Source organism: Delphinus delphis, chromosome 13 (assembly GCF_949987515.2).
Source record: "Delphinus delphis chromosome 13, mDelDel1.2, whole genome shotgun sequence".
NCBI classification, from domain to species: domain Eukaryota; kingdom Metazoa; phylum Chordata; class Mammalia; order Artiodactyla; family Delphinidae; genus Delphinus; species Delphinus delphis.
In genome coordinates this window covers 19,182,440-19,201,295 of record NC_082695.1, presented here as the reverse complement: position 1 = coordinate 19,201,295, position 18,856 = coordinate 19,182,440, and the positions used below count along the sequence as shown (strand labels likewise).

At 41.5% G+C, this 18,856-nt stretch overlaps 1 protein-coding gene across 3 annotated transcripts in view; it reads right to left on the bottom strand.

Moving 5' to 3' along the window:
- GRK3 (G protein-coupled receptor kinase 3) overlaps positions 1–18,856 on the bottom strand; it is a 121,721-nt gene that overhangs the window by 62,222 nt on the left and 40,643 nt on the right. For 2 of the 3 annotated variants that reach the window (XM_060028263.1, XM_060028265.1), the window contains one exon: positions 5,100–5,173. The exons of the other annotated variant lie outside the window; for it this stretch is intronic. In XM_060028263.1, coding sequence (XP_059884246.1) covers positions 5,100–5,173 — 74 coding nt within the window. The remainder of the gene's footprint in view (positions 1–5,099; positions 5,174–18,856) is intronic. 3 annotated transcript variants of the gene reach the window in all.

The window sequence follows — 18,856 nt, the reverse complement described above, 5'->3', positions numbered from 1 at the left end:
TGTCCATCTGGCATCCCATTTGAGACTCTCAGCTAGCCTGTGAAATAGCAGGAGATGATTACTAACCTCATTTCATAGATAAGGTAACAGATGCTCAAATATTAAGTCCCCATTCTATGAGCTCAAGTACAGGACAGTGTCTTGGTTCACACTTGTAAGCTCTGAGTCTGACACAAGGTAGATGCTTCAGGGTTTGCTCAGTGACCAGCACCATATCCCACAGCAAGTGAGAGGGCAGAGCACAGCTGCACCTAGATCCTAGCTGGGCCTGCTGTCTAGGAGTCAAACAACGGTCAAGGGAAAATACTGATGACGTGCACACACCAGCAGCGAGCCTATATTAAGTATCCCACGGGCATTACAGGCAACAGACAGTGTAAGAATCAGAGAAGCAAAGCAATCACGGAAGACCGGGACGACTGTACAGACAGGCTTTACTGGAGAATACAGAAACTGACCTTGGCCTTAAACGAAGCAAGGCTTTCCACAAGCCGAGAAAGGGAAACAGCATCCTAGGCTGGGGGAAGGACATAAGGAAAGTAATAAAAAGAAGAACTGGGCTCGGTGGGTTCAGGTAATATTGGTTACTGGAAGGTCTACGTGAGAAGGTAGTGAAAGATAAAGAGGGAAAGGTAAGTGATAACTAACGAAGAGATATGTGAGTGTTGGAAGAAGCAATTAGGACTTCAGACCACAGGAAAATGGGTAACCACTAAGCGCCTGGGGACACAGAAAAACGGAAGTACAATGGACAACATACACATTGCAAGATATCTGACAACAGAGTTTTCTAGGGATCAGGATTATAAAACTAGAAATTAAAGAATCCACCAGGCTGGTGAAACCCAGGAGTCAGAATTACTGATAACTTCCATCTTGGAGGCTGTACTGACTTACACAACTGTATCTGAAACTCCAAGGTGGATGGTATTGTCAATTAAAGAACACAAAGCAAGTTGCTGAGGAGCCCTGAAGCATTTTCCTTCCAGGGGATAACCTGATAGGCCAGATCCATCACACCAGGCCAGGAGAGAGGAGAGAAGAGCTGAGGAACAAGCCAACGAAGAGAAACTCCGATGTCTAAAGTTCAAATGGAAACACATCAGCAGTAGTCACCACCATAGTGGCCAGAAGTGCTTAAGAAATAACTACGTAGGTTGCCCATCTGTTTCATCTACTAAAGGAGATTGCTTTCTCTTTGACAAAGCAGCTGAGTACATGCTGAAATTGGAGAGAAGCTTTTAAGAACACGGGAAAGAAAAAAAATTTTTTGACACATCAAGCTGTGAGTCTCGTCCAGATAAAATGCCTGATTCAGACTGAAATAATAAAGTCACTTCATACTCAGTGGAAGACTTTGGGATTTAGATAACTTTTTTTTTCACATGATGCTACATGTGCATCATCATTTGATCATTCTTCCCGGAAATACATTAATATAATTTTTTAAATGTAGAAAAATGTCATTTTCATGTATATCAATAAACCAGGAAAAAAGGGAATATTCTTCCAATTTTCAAAGATACAAAGATTACTAATATCAGCCCTAATTATGCCATGCTTTCTTTGGACCATTTCAAATGTTTTAGGGTAAAGACAGATCATGCTAATAATATTAGCATATGTCATTTCTTAAATATATTTCAATTAATATATTCTCTAATTTCAATTTTAATTTCCTCTTTGACCCTTAAATTATTTAGAAGTTATTTGTTTCCAGGCAGCTAAGGATTTCTTACTTAACACTGTTATTAAATTTGAGCTTAAGTCCACTGTGGTCAGAGAACATACTCTGAACAATTTCAATCTTGAAATTTGTAGAAAGTTTTCTTTAGGGTCCAGCATATGATCTATTTTGGTAAATGTTTCATATGTACTTTAAAGAATGCAAAACTCTGTTTCTGCTGGGTCAATTAGGTCAAGTTTATTCATCACTTTATTAAGATCTTCTACATCCTTACTAATTTTTTGCCTGTTTCTTCTACAAGTTCTTGAAGTATGTGGGTATCCCACTAGGGTTGTAGAATTATTTTGTTTTGGATCTTCCTGCCAATTTTTGCTTTAAATATTTTAAACTTCGTTATTTGTAAGATACAGATGCTGACTCCTCAATCATTATGAAATAATCTCTCTTTATCTCAAAGTAGCATTGCCATGTACTTTGTCTGATATTAGTATAGCTATACCAGCTTTGCTTCAGTTAGTGTGTATATTACATATCCTCTTCCATCCTTCTGTTTAAAGTATACCACTTCTTTAAAAATTGAATCACTATACTGTATACCTGTAACTTATATAATATTGTACAGCAACTATAGGTTAATCAAAAAATAAGATATCTTAAAATACATAAATAAAGCATCTCACTTATAAGCAGTATATCACATGGTTTTGGTTATTTATCCAGTCTGACAAACTTAGTCTTTTACTGGGAGTATTTAGTCCATTTATATTAAATGTAATCATCAATATTTATATAGATGAATTTATAGTTACCACCTTACTCTTTATTTTCAATTTGACCTCCTACTTTATGTCCACCTTTTATTCTTTTTTTTTTTTTTGGATTAATACAATGTTGTTTTATTCCACATCTCCTCTCTTTTAACATACACATTTTATTCTTTTAAAAGTTACCTTAGAGATTACAATATGCATCCTTTACAAGTCAATGCAAATTATTATTTTTACTATCTCCAATAATCCTAGAATCTTAAGATATTTTAACTTTATTAACCCCTCTCCTGCCTTTTGTGCTACTCTCATACATTTTAGTTTTACACACACTTTAAACTCTAAAAACATATTATAGTTTTGTATGGTCAACATTCATATATTTCACATACATATTTACTCTTTATGATGTCTTTCATTCCTTCCTGCATTTCCATCTGGGGTAATTTCCCTTCTGCTTACAGTAGCTCCCTTTAGTATTTATGGTAATGCAGTTTCACTACTGACAAATTCTCTTGGTTTTTGTCTGAAAATATCTTTATTTCACCTTCATTTTTGAAGGAAGTTTTGGCTGAGGAAAGAATTCTAGGTTGGCAGCTTTTTTCTCTGATTACTTGAAAGATGGCCATTTCATTGTCTGTCTTTCTTTTTTCTTAATCATTTATTTTAATATGTCACAGTCGTTTTGTTCATATTACTGCCCCTTTAAAAATGAGGTGTCTTTTTCTAACCTCTGGTTGCTTTTAAAATTTTCTCTCTGTCACAGGTTTCCACAGTCTTATATTGATGTGCAAAGATACGTTTCCTCTGTACTCATCCTGCTTGGGGTGTTCTAAGTTTTTTGAATCTGTAAGCTGCTGACTTTCATCATTTTGTAATATTCTTAGTATTATATCTTCAAATACTGCTTCTGTACCATTCTCTCTCTTCCTTTCTGGGAGTCCAACTTTACATGTGTTAGACCTTTTAGGTATGCCTCACATGTCTCTAATGCCCTTATTTCTTTTTTATATTCTTTTTTCTCTGTATTTCAGTTTGAGATGACCTACTGACCTGCTTCCCTATTCGTTAATCCTGTCTCGCACTGTGACAATCTGCTATTGGTTCTAACCACTAGGTTCTAATTTCAAATACTTTATGTTCTAGAATATCTGTTTGGTTTTCCACAATACATTCAAATTATGCTGAAACTCTCTATTCCTCCATCTAATTATTTTGTCCATCTTTTTCTCTATTGTCTGGAACATATTTACAGTTATTTTTAGGTACTTGTCAACTAACTCCAATATCTGATTCATCTGTGGGTCTGCTTCTATTGCCTTGTTTAAAAGTCATGTGATCTTGCTTCTTAGGTGGAAAATCATTTTTTACTGTATGGTGAAGATTGGAGAGTCTCTATATATTGTTATTTTCTACCTGCAAAAGAGACAGAGAGCTCCCCTTATTCTCTGTTGCACAGGTAGGGAGGGAGTTCATCACCCAACAGGGGGTTGAGCTGGGCTGGTCTGCCCTGCCATTTGTGTAGGACTCAGTCTGCCTCTGGTTGGTCCCTGTTCTAAGGCCTGGGTCTCCATGGAGTTCAATGAGACCTCTGTCTCCTCAGCACTGGATTCAGTTCTGCCCTTAAGAAGTCTTCAGGATAGCTCTTTGGCCCCCCGGCCCACTCAAGCTTCAAAACTTGGCATGTGTCCTGAGCACAGGACTCATCATGTTTTGGGGGCTCCTCCAGCTTCGTTGTTTTTTCTTATTTTTAATATGTTTGATGTTATAAGTTTTTAACTGTTTTGCGGGGGGCGGGAGGGTGAGGGTTTGTCTGCACCGCACGGCTATGGGATCCTAGTTCCCTGACCGGGGACTGAACCCAGGCCCTTGGCAGCAAGAGCACGGAGTTCTAACCACTGGACCGCCACGGAATTCCCAGCTTCATCTGTTTTTTACTCCAGATCCAGAAACCTCTTCTGGTTTTTCTGTCTCCCAGAAGCAGCCTCCTGCCAGGGGCCAAAGCTGGATTCTCACTGCCCACCACACCTGGACCAGCCGCCACCCCAGGTGATGAGTGGTTATGGCTCTTCAGTGGGGTTTTCATCTCTTGCCTGTTCTGTTTTCGGATTCCTGCCACAACAGGTGTACATTTCAATACCGTTTAATACCACAAGGCTGTGGGAGGTTTCAATGTGTCTTCCAGAAGCTCTTGGCCTCCCTCTTCAGATCCCCTCCCAATGGCCTGCTGGGAAAACCAGCTGTGGGTTTTTCCCACCAAGTCTCCAATTTGTCACTCTAGTAATGTGTGACCATAAACCTTTGTTAGTTTCTCTTTCACCCAGTAGCAGCCCCCTGCCTCGGCTTCTGTGTCCAGAATCAGCGTGCTTCTGCAGAAAATAAAATGGCCGGTAATGCTCAGTGCACCTCTGAATGATTCTTCCTCCTCTGGAATCTGAGTCCAACTATTCCTCACTGATTCCAGAACACTACAGAGCTTTAAAAATATGATTTTTATAGTTGTTGTCAGCATCTCTAAAACTATATCTTGTAGTACTAATTACTTCTGACGAATCTCTAAGATATCTAGTAGTCTTAATATTTCCCAAAGTACAGTTTAAATATGCTTTTGAAATAAAAGCATTGATAAAACAGTCACTTCTTACCTCTTCATAAAACTTCACCTGAGGTACAGCTTCATTAATTTCATTCAAACAAAAATCTTTAAATAGCAAGAAACCTAAAGAAAAAGAATAAAAAATTTCAGGGTGGGCGATGAATGTAAATTTTATCCCACAGGGTGTTTTCAAATTCATTTGTTTCAACCTCTTCCTCCCCTACCCTTAAAAATAAAAAAGGGGGTTTCAAGAGGCTACTTAACGCCTAAAAGGAAATAATCCAGGTAAAGTTAAGAGAATCACACCCCTGGTGCCCTGCTTTGAGGCTCCTTCTCTCTTGGCAGCCCCCCTCCCACTTTTAAAAACTGCACAATTAACAGTGCTAGTGTTTAGCACCACTTAGTGCTACTGGGCACCAGAACAAGTGGAAGGTTAACCAAAGAAATCAGAGATACAGGTAATACAGAAGTTGGTAAGAGTCACCATGGAGCTAATAAATGCTACGCCACAGAAACAGAACTACAACTCCCTTAAGAAAAACAAAAGAAGTACTTTCCTAACCTTTCTAGGCTTTTCTCTCACCACTTATTAGCTCAAGTCCCTCCAAGTCCCTACCAAATACCTCGTGCCAGAGCGGATCACCCATTCCCAGATCCACGCCTCATCTTCAAGCAATCAGTACCTTCTGCCCGGGATACCACCCCCATTGCACAGTGCCTGCTACACAGTGGGAGGCCAATTAATATGTGTTGAAAGAATGTTTGTTCGCATGGCCCTTCCAACATGCCTCTGCCAAAGTGCTCACCCAGGTTAATTATCTGATTACAAGTCTCCCACCCCAGGAGGACCAAACCCAGTGGCCAGCTCAATGCCTTGCACCTAGTCAAGCCTCAGTGAATGAATGAAGCTGGAGAGGACAAGCTGACACCAGACTGAGGGCAGAGATACTGGGAGATTACGAAAAGTCAAAAGCAATGAGAAGGTCCAAACAATTAAAGGATTGTTAGGAGAGACAGAAGTCACAGGAAAAAAAAAAAAGTGAAGAAAGACTCACAAAAAGTCTAAAATGTTGGGCAAAGGTAGATCAGAACTCCCCAGGTAGGACAGGAAGGAAGCTGCTTTGAAAAGATTTTCATTCAAGTTAACGTAAGAGTTATATAACTTGAGCCTGTCTGTTGTTGCCCCATAAATTCCCCTCCATGCTTCCAGGAACATGACCTTTGAAAACGGTAAATGTTTGTTCAGTGGAACTGGAAGAAAGGTATTTGGACTACTTGGTTAGATTGGCAAGACCAGACTAACAGGGGCTGGGTGCACAGCTCCAGCAGCAGCACGGCCGTGCTCATACTGTCAAGGGACTGCAGCAGGGCCAACATACAGAGGGAGTAGGGAATTCAAGAAGCAGACGAGTAGGAAGAACTGAAGATGTGAATCTCTACCGATGTGCATGTTAATATTTTTATTTTAAATAAGAGAAAGGTTGACTTTTTGTTCTCATTCATTTCAAAGTAATTTCCAATTTCCCTCGTCATTTCTTCTTTGGCTCATGAGTCATTCAGGAATGTGTAGTTTAATTTCCAGATATTTGGGGTTTTTTTTTTTTCAGGTATTTTTGGGATATTGATTTCTGTTTAATTCTGTTGTGGTCAGAGAACACGTTCAGTAGGACTTCCAATGTTTTTAAATTTATTGAAACTTGGTTTTGGCCCCAAACTTGGTCCCTCTAGGTGAATGTTTCAAGGGTACTTGAAAAAAAAAAAGAGAAACAGTATATAGGGTGGAGTGTTTCATTAAATAAAGTAAAAAAGCAATTAGGCCAAGTTGGTTGATAGGCCTGTCCGGGTGCCCTAAATCTTACTGACTGTCTATTTATTCTCTCCATTATCGGTGGAGGACTGTTGAAATCTCCACTTGTAAACTGGAAGGGAGAGGAAAGAAAGAAGGAGGAGGATGAAGAAAGGGAGTTGAATGAATAAACATCCAACTTAATATGTTGTTTACCTACTTCTTTAATGCAATTTCCGTCATCAATGTGTAAGATAAGCCAAAGAATTACTTGGAACATCATATAGGGGGAAAAAACAGTATTTTCCTCGTGTCTGTACATAAACTGAAGCATTACTTCCTGTCACAGCAGCTGTTAAAATGGGGCAGCCAGAAGAAAGATATTTTGCCTTTTGGATACATCCTAGATCGTTGTGTTCCAGGCTGAATGCAATTTACCTTCACTAGACTTAAATTACATTAAAAAAAAAAATGAAGCATTACTCAGATTAGAACGAAAGCTAAAGGGCAAAAATAAGGAAATAATTTGCCTAACTGGTTCACTTCATCAGTGCGATTTCTCCAGATTTCAAAGAATAAAAAGTAGTGAGCCAACACCTGCTTACTAGGTAACTGTGGAATGTGTTTACCCTTGCTTCTATATTTGAACCACTGCAAACTGCCTGAATACTGATTAACTTCCGAGTGTATGTAACATCCAGGAAAGGCAAACTATCCCAATTTGCCACTAAAATATTTTGCAAAAATTGGCAGAAAGAATTGTATTATCTTTTATAAGAGATCAATTAAGAACTTTTGAAAGCATTAAATATACGTGGTTTCTATGGGAAATTGAAATATAACCACCTAAAAAATGAAAAAGAGGGAAAGAAGAATATGAAAAAAATCTTCTAAGAAATAATACCTGTCCTAGGTTTTACCAAGGAGATTCAAACACTGGGAAGGAGGATAGACTGCATAACTGCTAAAAGTTCCTACCAAAATTTACTCATTTGACAAAGCATTTACTGAGTATCTACTAAGAGTCACCATGCTATATGCTGGTGAAGACAGAGTTTTTCCCATAAGAGACTTATGGCTTTGTGTAAGGGGCAGACAACAAAGTAGTAAACAAATGAAATAACTGTAATTTATGGGAAATTATATAAAGTAATTAAATATGATGCTGAGATCAATGATCAAACAGAATGTCAATAAGACCTCTCTGAGCTGTGGGATAAACAAAGTACAAAGCATTTCAGATTCGAAAAGGCCAGAATGCCTAATCTCACACCTTCTATTCAATATTGTGAGGTCTTAGCCAGTGCAATAAGAAAAGGAAATAAAACTTACTAAAATTGAAAAGGAAGAATTAAAGCGAATTTTATCCCTAGACAACGTGATTAACTATATAACAAATCCTATCTACAAAATAACTACTAGAATATATAAGTGAATTTAGGAAGATCCATAAATGACCATAAAATACAAGGTCATTAGCTGAAAGAATCAATGACATTAGATACACTCACATCACACAGCTTTAAGATGGAATTCTGAAACAAGTCCATCTGCAATAACATCAAAAAAGAACCAATACCTAAGAATAAATAAATAAGAGATATACAATGCCACTAAGTGGAAAACTATATAATATGACTGAAAGATGTTAAAGAAGATCTAAATAAATGGAAAGATATAGTCAGTTCATGGATTGGAAGACTCACTATTGCAGATGTTAATTCTCCCCAAATTGATCTATGGAGTCAATGCAATCCTAATGATAATCCCCATCGGCTTTTTAAAGAAACTGACAAGCTGATTCTAAAATGTATATGGAATGTATATGTATAACTGATTCACTTTGTTGTAAAGCAGAAACTAACACACCATTGTAAAGCAATTATACCCCAATAAAGATGTTAAAAAAAAAAAAGCTTACTGAAAAAATAAAATTGATAAATAAAAAAAATAAAAAATAATAAATAAATAAATAAAATGTATATGGAAAGGCGAAAAACCTGGAATACCCAAAACATCTTGAGAAAGAAGCAAAAGGTTCAAGGACTTACACTGCTTAATTTCAGGACTCATTATACAGCCATGGTAATCAACACAGTGTGGTACTGGCATAAGACTAAATCATGAAACAGAATAGAGGATCCAGAAATACACTTATATGTGCTCAACCTATTTTCTACAAAGATAGCAAAGCAATTTATTAGGAAAAGGAAGTCTTTTCAACAAATGGTGCTAGAAACTACTTATATCCAAATGGGAAAAGAAAAAAAGAAAGAAACAAATCTGAAAAAGGCCTATATCCCGTTTATGTATACATTAAAAAAAAAACCTCTTACAAATCAATTTTTAAAACGAAACAACCCAATAAAAGAATGGGCAAAAAATGTGAACACTTCACAAAGGAAGAAATATGACTAGCCAATAAGCACATTAAAAGGGCTCAATACCATTGGTCATCATGCAAATATAAATTAAATCACTTTGAGATACCACTTCATAACCACTAGAAGGGCAGAGTTCAGAAGACTGACAATATCAAATTTTGGCAACCAGAAGCTTCGTTCGCTGAGAAGCATATATTATGTCTTGGACTCCTCGTGCCTCTGAATCAACAGGCAAAGAGGGGAGTTACTGTGCTGGCTGGGATGATTGATGGGCTGTGACTCTACAATGGAGGGAAGGGGAAAGAAGGAAGAAGGGAGGAGAAGAATAAAGGAAAGAAGGGGAAGCTCTTCCTTAGCATCAAATACCAACCAAAAACTACAGAAGGAATGATGGAGTTAGAAAATCAACAGGTGCCAAAACCCGGCGGCAAAAGTTTGATACGGAACAAAATTATTTACACAGTCTCAAAAGTAATCTCCCATAAATTACTCATTACTTACAAAGGGAAAGCAAAGACAGGCCACAGATTTGGAGAAAATATTTGCAATATACATATCTGATAGAGAACCTGTATCCAAAGTATACAAAGAATTCTCAAAACTCGATGATGAGAATATAAACAACCCAGTATTTTAAAAAATTGAGCAGAAGATTTGAATATTTTCACCAAAGATGATATATAAATGTAAAATAAGCACATGAAAAGATGTCCAACATTGTTAGTCATTAGGAAAATGCAAATTAAAAACACAGTGAGATATCACTATATACTTCTTAGAATAGCCAAAAAAAAGAGAGAGAGACAATGAATGCCATTGCTGACGAGCAAAGGATGTGGAGTAACTGGAACTCTCCTAGACTGCTAGTAGGAATGCAGGCTCATTGGAAAACATCTCTTTAAAGTTAAAATATCCATTTCCCATTCAACCCAAATAATCACACTCCTAGGTATTTACCCAATAGGAATGAAAATTTATGTTCACACAAAAATCTGAACACGGCTATTTGTAGTAGCTTCATATATAATATCAAAAACCTGGGTATAACCCAAATGTTCTTCAATTGATGGCTAGGTAAACTGTGACGTACCCATACGATGGAACAGTACTCAACAAGACAAAGGCATGAACTACTGATACATCCACTATACGTGAATCTCCAATGCACTGTGCTAAGTGAAAGAAACCAGACCCAAAGGCTACATGCTAAATGAGTCCACTTATGTGTCATTCTGGAAAAGGAGGAACCACAGGAACAACTAGATCAGTGGTTGCCAGGGGTTGGGGTGGGGTGTGGCGGTCAACCATAAAGGGCACTAGAACATTTGTGGAGGTGATGAATCACTCTGTATCTTGACTTTGGTAGTCGTTATACAACTTTATGAATTTGTCAAAACTCACAGAATTGTACATTGTAGATGGTGAGTTTTATTTAAATTATACCTCAATAAACCTGACTCTTCCTGCCACCCCACCAAAAAAAAAAAAAAAAAAAAAAAACTGGTGCTAAAGAAGAAAGAAAAATAAGATTGGGTACATACAACTAAGCCAGGGACAAGGCTCAAAAGATGTTCCTGAACAGTGGCTTTAAGTCGATCACAAATTGGGATCTAAAATTTCCAGAAGCTAATGCCTGATCACTTAACATGGTTGTCAGTCTCTACAGGATGTTCTTCATAAAGCACGAGTTTGTAAGGAAGATAAAATCATTCACACACAGAGGCATGGGACTAAAATAAGTAATTACAAAGGTTCTGGGTAATGCAGAGGCTGGAAACAGCTACTCTGACACACTGAGGATACACGATGGTCTTTACAAGTGAAAACAAAGGAAATCTGAAATAACTAGAAAATAACTAGAAAAGCAAACTCAAAAATACAGAAAGCAAGCATACAGATGTAAACATGGAAAGCTCCCACAGGGCACCATGCCCCTCCTAGATGAATAATACTAACTTAAATTCCCACTGAATGATTCTCCCTTTCATTTCTTCCAAGTCCCAAGAGGAATAAATAAATATAAATCAAAACGAATAATTAGTTAATTATTTTTACCTACTTCATGCAAACCTTGAATATATTTTTTTATTTGACTCTGCTTATCAAACTAGAACTTTCACTTCCCGACTTAAAACCTTACAGAAGAAAATTAGTAACAAAATGTAGTTGAGGAATATTGTAAATAGGTCTTCTAAATATCCAAATTATCTACCCCACCTCCAATTGAAATTCAGCACATCTCATAATTAATGAGAGCACTCATTTAGAGAATGGAGAGATTTGGGGCCCTGAATATTAACAGTCTAGTAGACAAAAGCACAAATGGTAATGAACGTGGCCAAAGAAAAATTCACAGAATGTTCCAAGCAATTGGCTCTTACTTCAAAAGGGAACAAAGGAAATTGGGACTGGGAGGAAAATGTGAAAATTCAGTGGCAAGAAAAGTATATCTAAACCCTTGCAATAGTTGGATTACTTTCAGCCTTTACCAACATTATGAAATGACGGAAAAGAAAAAAATTTCTGGCTATGCACCATGCCAATACTCTTTCCAGACTGGGGTCAATTGTTTTCATTTTTAACAGTTTAATGCACATCTAATAGTAAACAAACAAAATGACAAAATAAAGTGAGATTTAAAATAACTTAAAATAGAAGTATTATTCCAACAATCCACCTGATTTATATTTCCCAAAGACGTCTCAAGGAACAATGATTAAAGCTGGCAGTATGGAAATTAGGGTATGTGCGTACATCACAGATTAAACATGGCCAGGACAAAGTGGGGAGGATGTGTAAAACCCACTGGGTCTAACCATAATTTTAACAAGGAAGAAACAGAATAACAATCAACCAATTAATGCATGGGTGTTCACTTGGTGGTAATTCATGACGCTATGCACTTGAACTTGAGCACTTTTCTATACATATGTTCCATTAAAGGTTTATTTAAAACAAAAGAGAATCAACCAATAAGTTTTTTGTTTGTCTGGTTTTGGGTTTTCTTGGCTGCATTGGGTCTTCGTTGCTGCGCGCGGGCTTTCTCCAGTTGCGGCAAGCAGGGGCTACTCCTCGTTGCAGTGCACAGGCTTCTCGTTGCAGGGGCTTCTCTTGTTGCGGAGCAAGGGCTGTAGGCACACGGGCTTCCGTAGTTATGGCTCACGGGCTCTAGAGTGCAGGCTCAGTACTTGTGCACGGGCTTAGTTGCTTCTTGGCATGTGGGGTCTTCCCGGACCAGGGATCGAACCCGTGTCCCCTGCATCGGCAGACGGATTCTTAACCACTGCGCCACCAGGGAAGCCCAACCAATAAGCATTTATGTCATGGTGCTACAAGTGTAAATAAAGGGGTTCTCAGAGCAACTGCAATCTGATTGGAGGTACTGATAGACATACATAAAAGATAATACCTAACTGCGTTGCGTTAGTTAAGTGCCAGACTCGCTTTGCAGGGAGAGATGCATTGCTTCCTAGATCACGGCATGGCCACCTCAACATTCGTCCAGTCTCCTTTCCCATTCATCCTGCGTGCTGTTGCCTAGATCTGACCATGCTGCTCCCTTGCTTTTGAACTCATCATTGCACAGAACACTGGATGAGACCCAGCCTCTAACATCTGCACTGCAATGCACGCCTCGCTCTGCCCCACACCTCCCCAGAGCTACAGCGCCCACCTGCCCAGCACGGCCGGACGCAAGCGCAGGTCACTCAACACGCCTCTGTGCCTTCACACACGCTCCTCACTCCACCTGAAACAGACTCCCCTTCTCAGCACCAGCTCCCTTCTTGCCAACCACCTCTCTACCCGCTTCCCCACCCCCACCCTTCTCATCCCCTCCAGACTTGACCTGGTTAACACCCACTTTACCTTCAGGACCTCAACTGAGCATCACGTAACGCAGTAAAATTCGAAGAGCTCCCCAGCCCAGCCAGGTGGAGGAGCTATCCCTCTTCTGTGCTCCCACGGCCCTGGGTCCTTAGTGCTTTCAAGGCCACTAACTCGCAACTATCTCTTTTTATCTTATGAATGGACAAAATGGCTCAAAGTTGTAAAAATAAATTAAAAAGGTATAAAATGAAAAGTTTCCTTCTGGTCCACGTCCTTCATCTTCCCAGTAGCGCACCCACCACCATCACCCCCAAGGTAATGGCTATTACTGGTTCCTTGTATCTTTTCGGGGAAGTGATGTGTGTTACTTCTTGGCCAGGTGCTAAGAAATCCGTGCGATTCCTTCACCCAGCTCGATGCAGGAAACTCTGCAGTCCTAGGGACACCAGCGCCACAACATGGCAAGAGCGTGGCACATGGAGGGGGGCCTCCCGCTAACCCTGCACCGCTACGGATGAGAGAGACACTCTCATGTGTGGGTCTCTGTTATAGGCGCTGCGTTACCTCCTAACACAGCACAAAGGCAGGCGCAAAGACAAACTCTTATTTCCTACCATACTGTTTCCGTCAGCCTGTTTTTCATAACTTGAGACCGTGGAGATCTTTCTATACTAGTCACGAAGAGCTACCTGGCCGCTCCTTACCGCTGCATTATTCCAGCGGATGGAATGTCAGAAGTTACGTAACTTGTTCCCTAATGGTGAACATTTGGGCTGCAGGAAATATTTTGCTTTTACAAAATTGCTGCAATAAATAACCCTCTCCGTACATCATTTCTCATGTGTTCAAGCCTATTTGTAGGATACGTTCCTCCGAGTGAAACTCCTGAGCCAAAGGTTATATAGACTTTCTGGTATTTTAATAGACCCGGCCAAATTAGCCCCATCCGACCAGTACCTGTTCATATACCCGCCGGCAATGCATCAGCTCCTGTTTTTAAACCCACGGCCATACCAAAAGTGTGTTATTAAACTTCCGGATCTCGTGACAATTTGAAAGATTAAGAAAAATAATAATAGTTCAGAGTAATTTGCGCTTTGCCAATCTTTAATCAAGTTGAACATCTTTTCATATGTTTAAGGTTCCATTTTCACCCTGGGTTACAGGTCTTTGCTCACGAGCACGGCCAGGGCCTTCTGTATTGAGGTTTGCTACTCGGCACCGCTGCTCAAGGAATCCTTCGGGCCCTCCACCTCTTGGGTACTGGTCCTGTCGGCGTGATCAATGTGTCCATTTCTTGTTCCTTGTCTGTTCCTGGCGTTCAATGGCAATACTTCTAGTATCTCCCCATTAAACGTGACGCCGGCCTTGGGAATACACAGCGGCATGGTGTCAAGAAAGGCTGCACCTCTAACGACGTCACCGGTTGTTTACTCAGGGGCTCTGGGAGGGCAATGGCCTGCTCGTGTGGGGTTTTCTCTCTAATCCTCAGCACAATGACCAGTTCTCAATCGGCTCAATAAACGTTTGATAAATTTACTAAGGGAAGATCAGTACGGCTCGCGCTATAGTCACAGATGGTTCCGGGAAGAAGTGAAGTACAGGCCAGGTGTGGAGAGATTAACGGGCTACAGAGCCGAGAGAAAGAACAAGTGGCCAGAGACAGGAAATTTCCATGGAGATGAGGAAGGAGTGAGGCTCTGAATCTGGACACAGCACGTTCCTACGGGGAAAAGGTGGAAGGAATGCTTTATCCCACCACCGAGGCTTGAATGGGCGGGGGGAGATGGGCTTCATCCGGCAGGCGGAGGGATCCGACTAGAAGAATCCCAGCGCTAGGTATTTCTCAGTTACACAATGCTTCCCGTGTGCTCAGAGCTTCGGAATGCCAAAGAGCCTGCTGGGGAATAGTTTTTAATATAAGTGGGCAATTGTTTCATGAAAAGTTAAACTCAGCTCTCAAATCCGGGGCGGAGGATTTTAGAGCGGGGCCTCTTTCTTCTCAACACGGCAAAGCTGAATCCTTCTTCCTTCCTCTTCCTTGGAATGCTCATCTGCCACCGCGTCTGTCCGCAGATGACCCTTTCATCCTCATCCCCTCCCTGGAGCCGACCCGTAACAGGTACAAAGTGTTGACCCCTATGTGTTAACAGTGCCTGCCTACCACCTGGCTCTCAATATTTCTACCAGAATGTGAAGATGTCAGCAAAAGCCTTCGAGGCTCAAAAAAGTAGAACCTTGATAGCGGAACACCAGGTGATGACAGCGCCACAGCCAACCCTCCGGGGCAAGAAGGCCCACGGGCCGCTGTTGCGGCGCCTCCAGTGACTGGTGGCTGGAGTGGGCTTGTCATATCTTGGCGTGAAACCTCATGACTATGAAATGATTTCTTACTAGAGCAATGGGGTGGTTTCTGATTATTTAGTCCAAATTCATTTTAACTTGTAGCCATTTGTTAATTAGCAATTTGTTAATTAAATGACATAGGTATGTTTAAAAGTTAGATGGTGCGTTTACGTGTTGTAATTTTGTACGCTCGGGGCCTTATACCTTCTGCCAGGAGTGGGGATGTGGCGGTGGGAAGTCCCTTCCACCCTTTGTGCGTGACGGGGACAAGCACCCCGCTGCTCTCCCGCGAACACAGCTGCCCAACTGGGCCCTCTGTTTCTGTGGGTGCTCATGCTAACACTCGTGCCAGCAGTGCACAGATGCCCACGAGGGCCACGACGGAGGTGATGGACAGGACGCCGGGTGCATCATTGGTGGGCCATGACTTCACCCCTGGAATGCTCTCCTCACGCTGAGAAAATAATCACAGAATATGTAGCTATACTCCTACTGTTTACACAAGATGCTACAAATAAGAGTTTTACAGTAATGGCAGTTGAAAGGATTTCACGCTGAAGCAAAAAGACCAAAAAAAAAAGAAGAGTCACTTCCTCTGGTGTATAAAATACTGAACTAGATGCTTTCTAGTCACAAAGAGGAAAACAGCATCAGAGGTTATCTTTGGTCTCAAGGAATTTGGATTCCAGTTAGAGAAACCGCACGGAAGAGGCACCTGGAAATCCTACATTTGCCACAGGAAGTGCCAAATAAACGGCACACAAGGAACACCAGAAAATGGACTGTTCACGGTTCAGCTAATCCCTGAATGGCTGGATCTTTCGTTGTTGTTTTTGGCCGTGACGCACGGCATGTGGGATCTTAGTTCCCCGACCGGGTTATCAAACCCGCACCTCTCCCCGGCAGTGGAAGCACAGTGTCTTAACCACTAGACCACCAGGGAATTCCCAAATGGCTGGATCTTTGAGAAAAGCACAGGCCAGAAGGCGGTGTCCCACAGAGGGAGACAGAGCGTAAGACTCATCGGTGGAGTATATGCTAGAAGAAAAAGACAAAGAAAAAAAAGACAGAGGCCAGTTTGGGTGACTTAACGACAGTAACAAGAGGGACTTTGTCCTGCAGTGGGGCTTTAGGACAGGTATAGAGCATGAAGGTGACGTGATGACACGGTGTTTTCAATTACCCCGTTCACTTCATCTTTCTGTGCATTAACTAGTTCCTTTCCTTTCATAGTTTTGAATAATTTAAGGAAATATACTTTATAGAATGTATTCATTCCCCTAAGTCAGGGGTCCCAACCCCCAGGCCACGGACCAGTACCGGTCGAGTGAGCGAAGCTTCACCTGTGTTTACAGTCGCTCCCCATCACCTGCATTACAGCCTGAGCTCCGCCTCCGGTCAGATCAGCGGTGGCATCAGATTCTCATAGGAGCGCAAACCCTACTGTGAACTGCGCATGCGAGGGATCCAGGTTGCGTGCTCCTTACGAGAATCTAATGCCTGATGACCTGAGGTGGAGCTGAGGCGGTGATGCTAGCGCTGGGGAGTGGCTGCAAATACAGATTATCATCAGCAGAGAGGTGTGACTGCATGGAGACCATGATAAATCAACTGCTTGCAGACTCATATCAAAACCCTATCAGTGAGCGACAAGCGAAACAAGCTCAGGGCTCCCACTGATTCTGCATTATAGTGAGTTGTATGATTATTTCATTATATATTGCAATGTAATAATAATAGAAATAGAGTGCACAATAAATGTAATACGCTTGAATCATCCCAAGACCATCTCCCTCCCACCCTGCCCCAGTCCATGGAAAAACTGTCCTCCATGGAACCGGTCCCTGGTACCAAAAAGGTTGGGGACCGCTGTCCTAAATTATAGAAACTAAGTATACTATCCCCTAAATGGCCTTTGAGTTCTCCTTGAGTCTTCTTTTTCCCACACTCCCCACATTCACTAGCTGACCTGTTAGGTTTTATCTTCAGAATAAATCCCAATCCACCCGCTTCTTGCATCTCCACTGTCCTCGTCTGATGTAAGCCAGCACCGCCAACTTCCTGGATGGTGGCAGCCTCCAAATTCATCTCCCTGCTTCCACTCTCCCACTTTTGACTTGGATAATTCATTCGCCCTAAAAAGGCTGGAATGATCTTAAAACAAATCGGACATGGTCAAAACCCACCAGAGCTTCCCATTACACGTAAAATAAAACCCTGATTCCTGCCCACCTCGGCCTCTGGCTGATTCTGGAACCTGCTGTGTTCTTTCCTGCCCCTGCTGATTACCATGCTGTTCCCTATGCCAAGAATGCTGTTCCTTCTTGGCTGAGAACGCTCTTCCACCTGATCCTCACGGGGGCTCCTTCTTTCTCAAAACCAATCACTTCTTCAAATCACTTCCTCAAAGAAACATTCCCTAAATAACTAATTTAAGCAATAACCCAGTCAGTCTCTTTCTTCTCACCTGCTTTCATTACCCACTTATCCCTGATAAGATGCTTAGACCCGACTCATATTCATGACACCCCAGAGTCAGATGGTGCCCACACCCCACCCATGGTCAGTATGCCCTAGACTCTGGCTCCTGTGGGAGCCAACAAGCTGGGTGGTTTTCACCAACTCTTTGTGCTAAGGTTCCCTGGTTTCCTGATTGGCAAAACAAAAGGACTGGGATAGATAAAAATCTAATGATTCATTTAAGCCTAGCACTCTGTGGTTTCATGAATTAAACTGGGGTCGGTTTTATTTCATTCTTTTTTGCTGTTGCCCTTATTGCTATTTTGACAGATGGAGACGGGGGAAAACACATAAAGAAAAGAAAAAAAGAGTAAAGGACGGAAGGTGGGAGGCAACAAAGGAGAAAGAGAAGGTGGAGAGAGGGTGAGGGCTTTTTCGAAACCACTTCTTGTGGGAAATTAATCGTGCTGCTTTGTCCTGGCAAGAAGTAGCTACTTCAGGAAGAAAATAACCACTTCATACATGGAAGTTTCAGCACTAGTTAACCTGAACTCTACTGCTGTCTCCTAAGGGGTTTCATCTATTTACATCATCAGCTCAGATAGTGACCGAGGGCCTGAGCTCTGGAGAGGGGCAGACCCCAACTCTGTAAGGTCAATTCCAGTTCAGCCATCACTGTTTACAAGATGCCAGGCAGGTGAGAAGCATCTTCACCTCTGAGTGCAGGTCCTCTCACCTGTAAAATGGGGCTGATGCCAACCTCGGCATGGGGTCATTTTGAAGACTAAATAAGATCTGTAGCGGGGGGCTTCCCTGGTGGTGCAGTGGTTGAGAGTCCGCCTGCCGATGCAGAGGACACGGGTTCATGCCCCGGTCCGGGAAGATCCCACATGCCGCGGAGCGGCTAGGCCCATGAGCCATGGCCGCTGAGCCTGTGCGCCCGGAGCCTGTGCTCCGCAACAGGAGAGGCCACAACAGTGAGAGGCCCGCGTACCGCAAAAA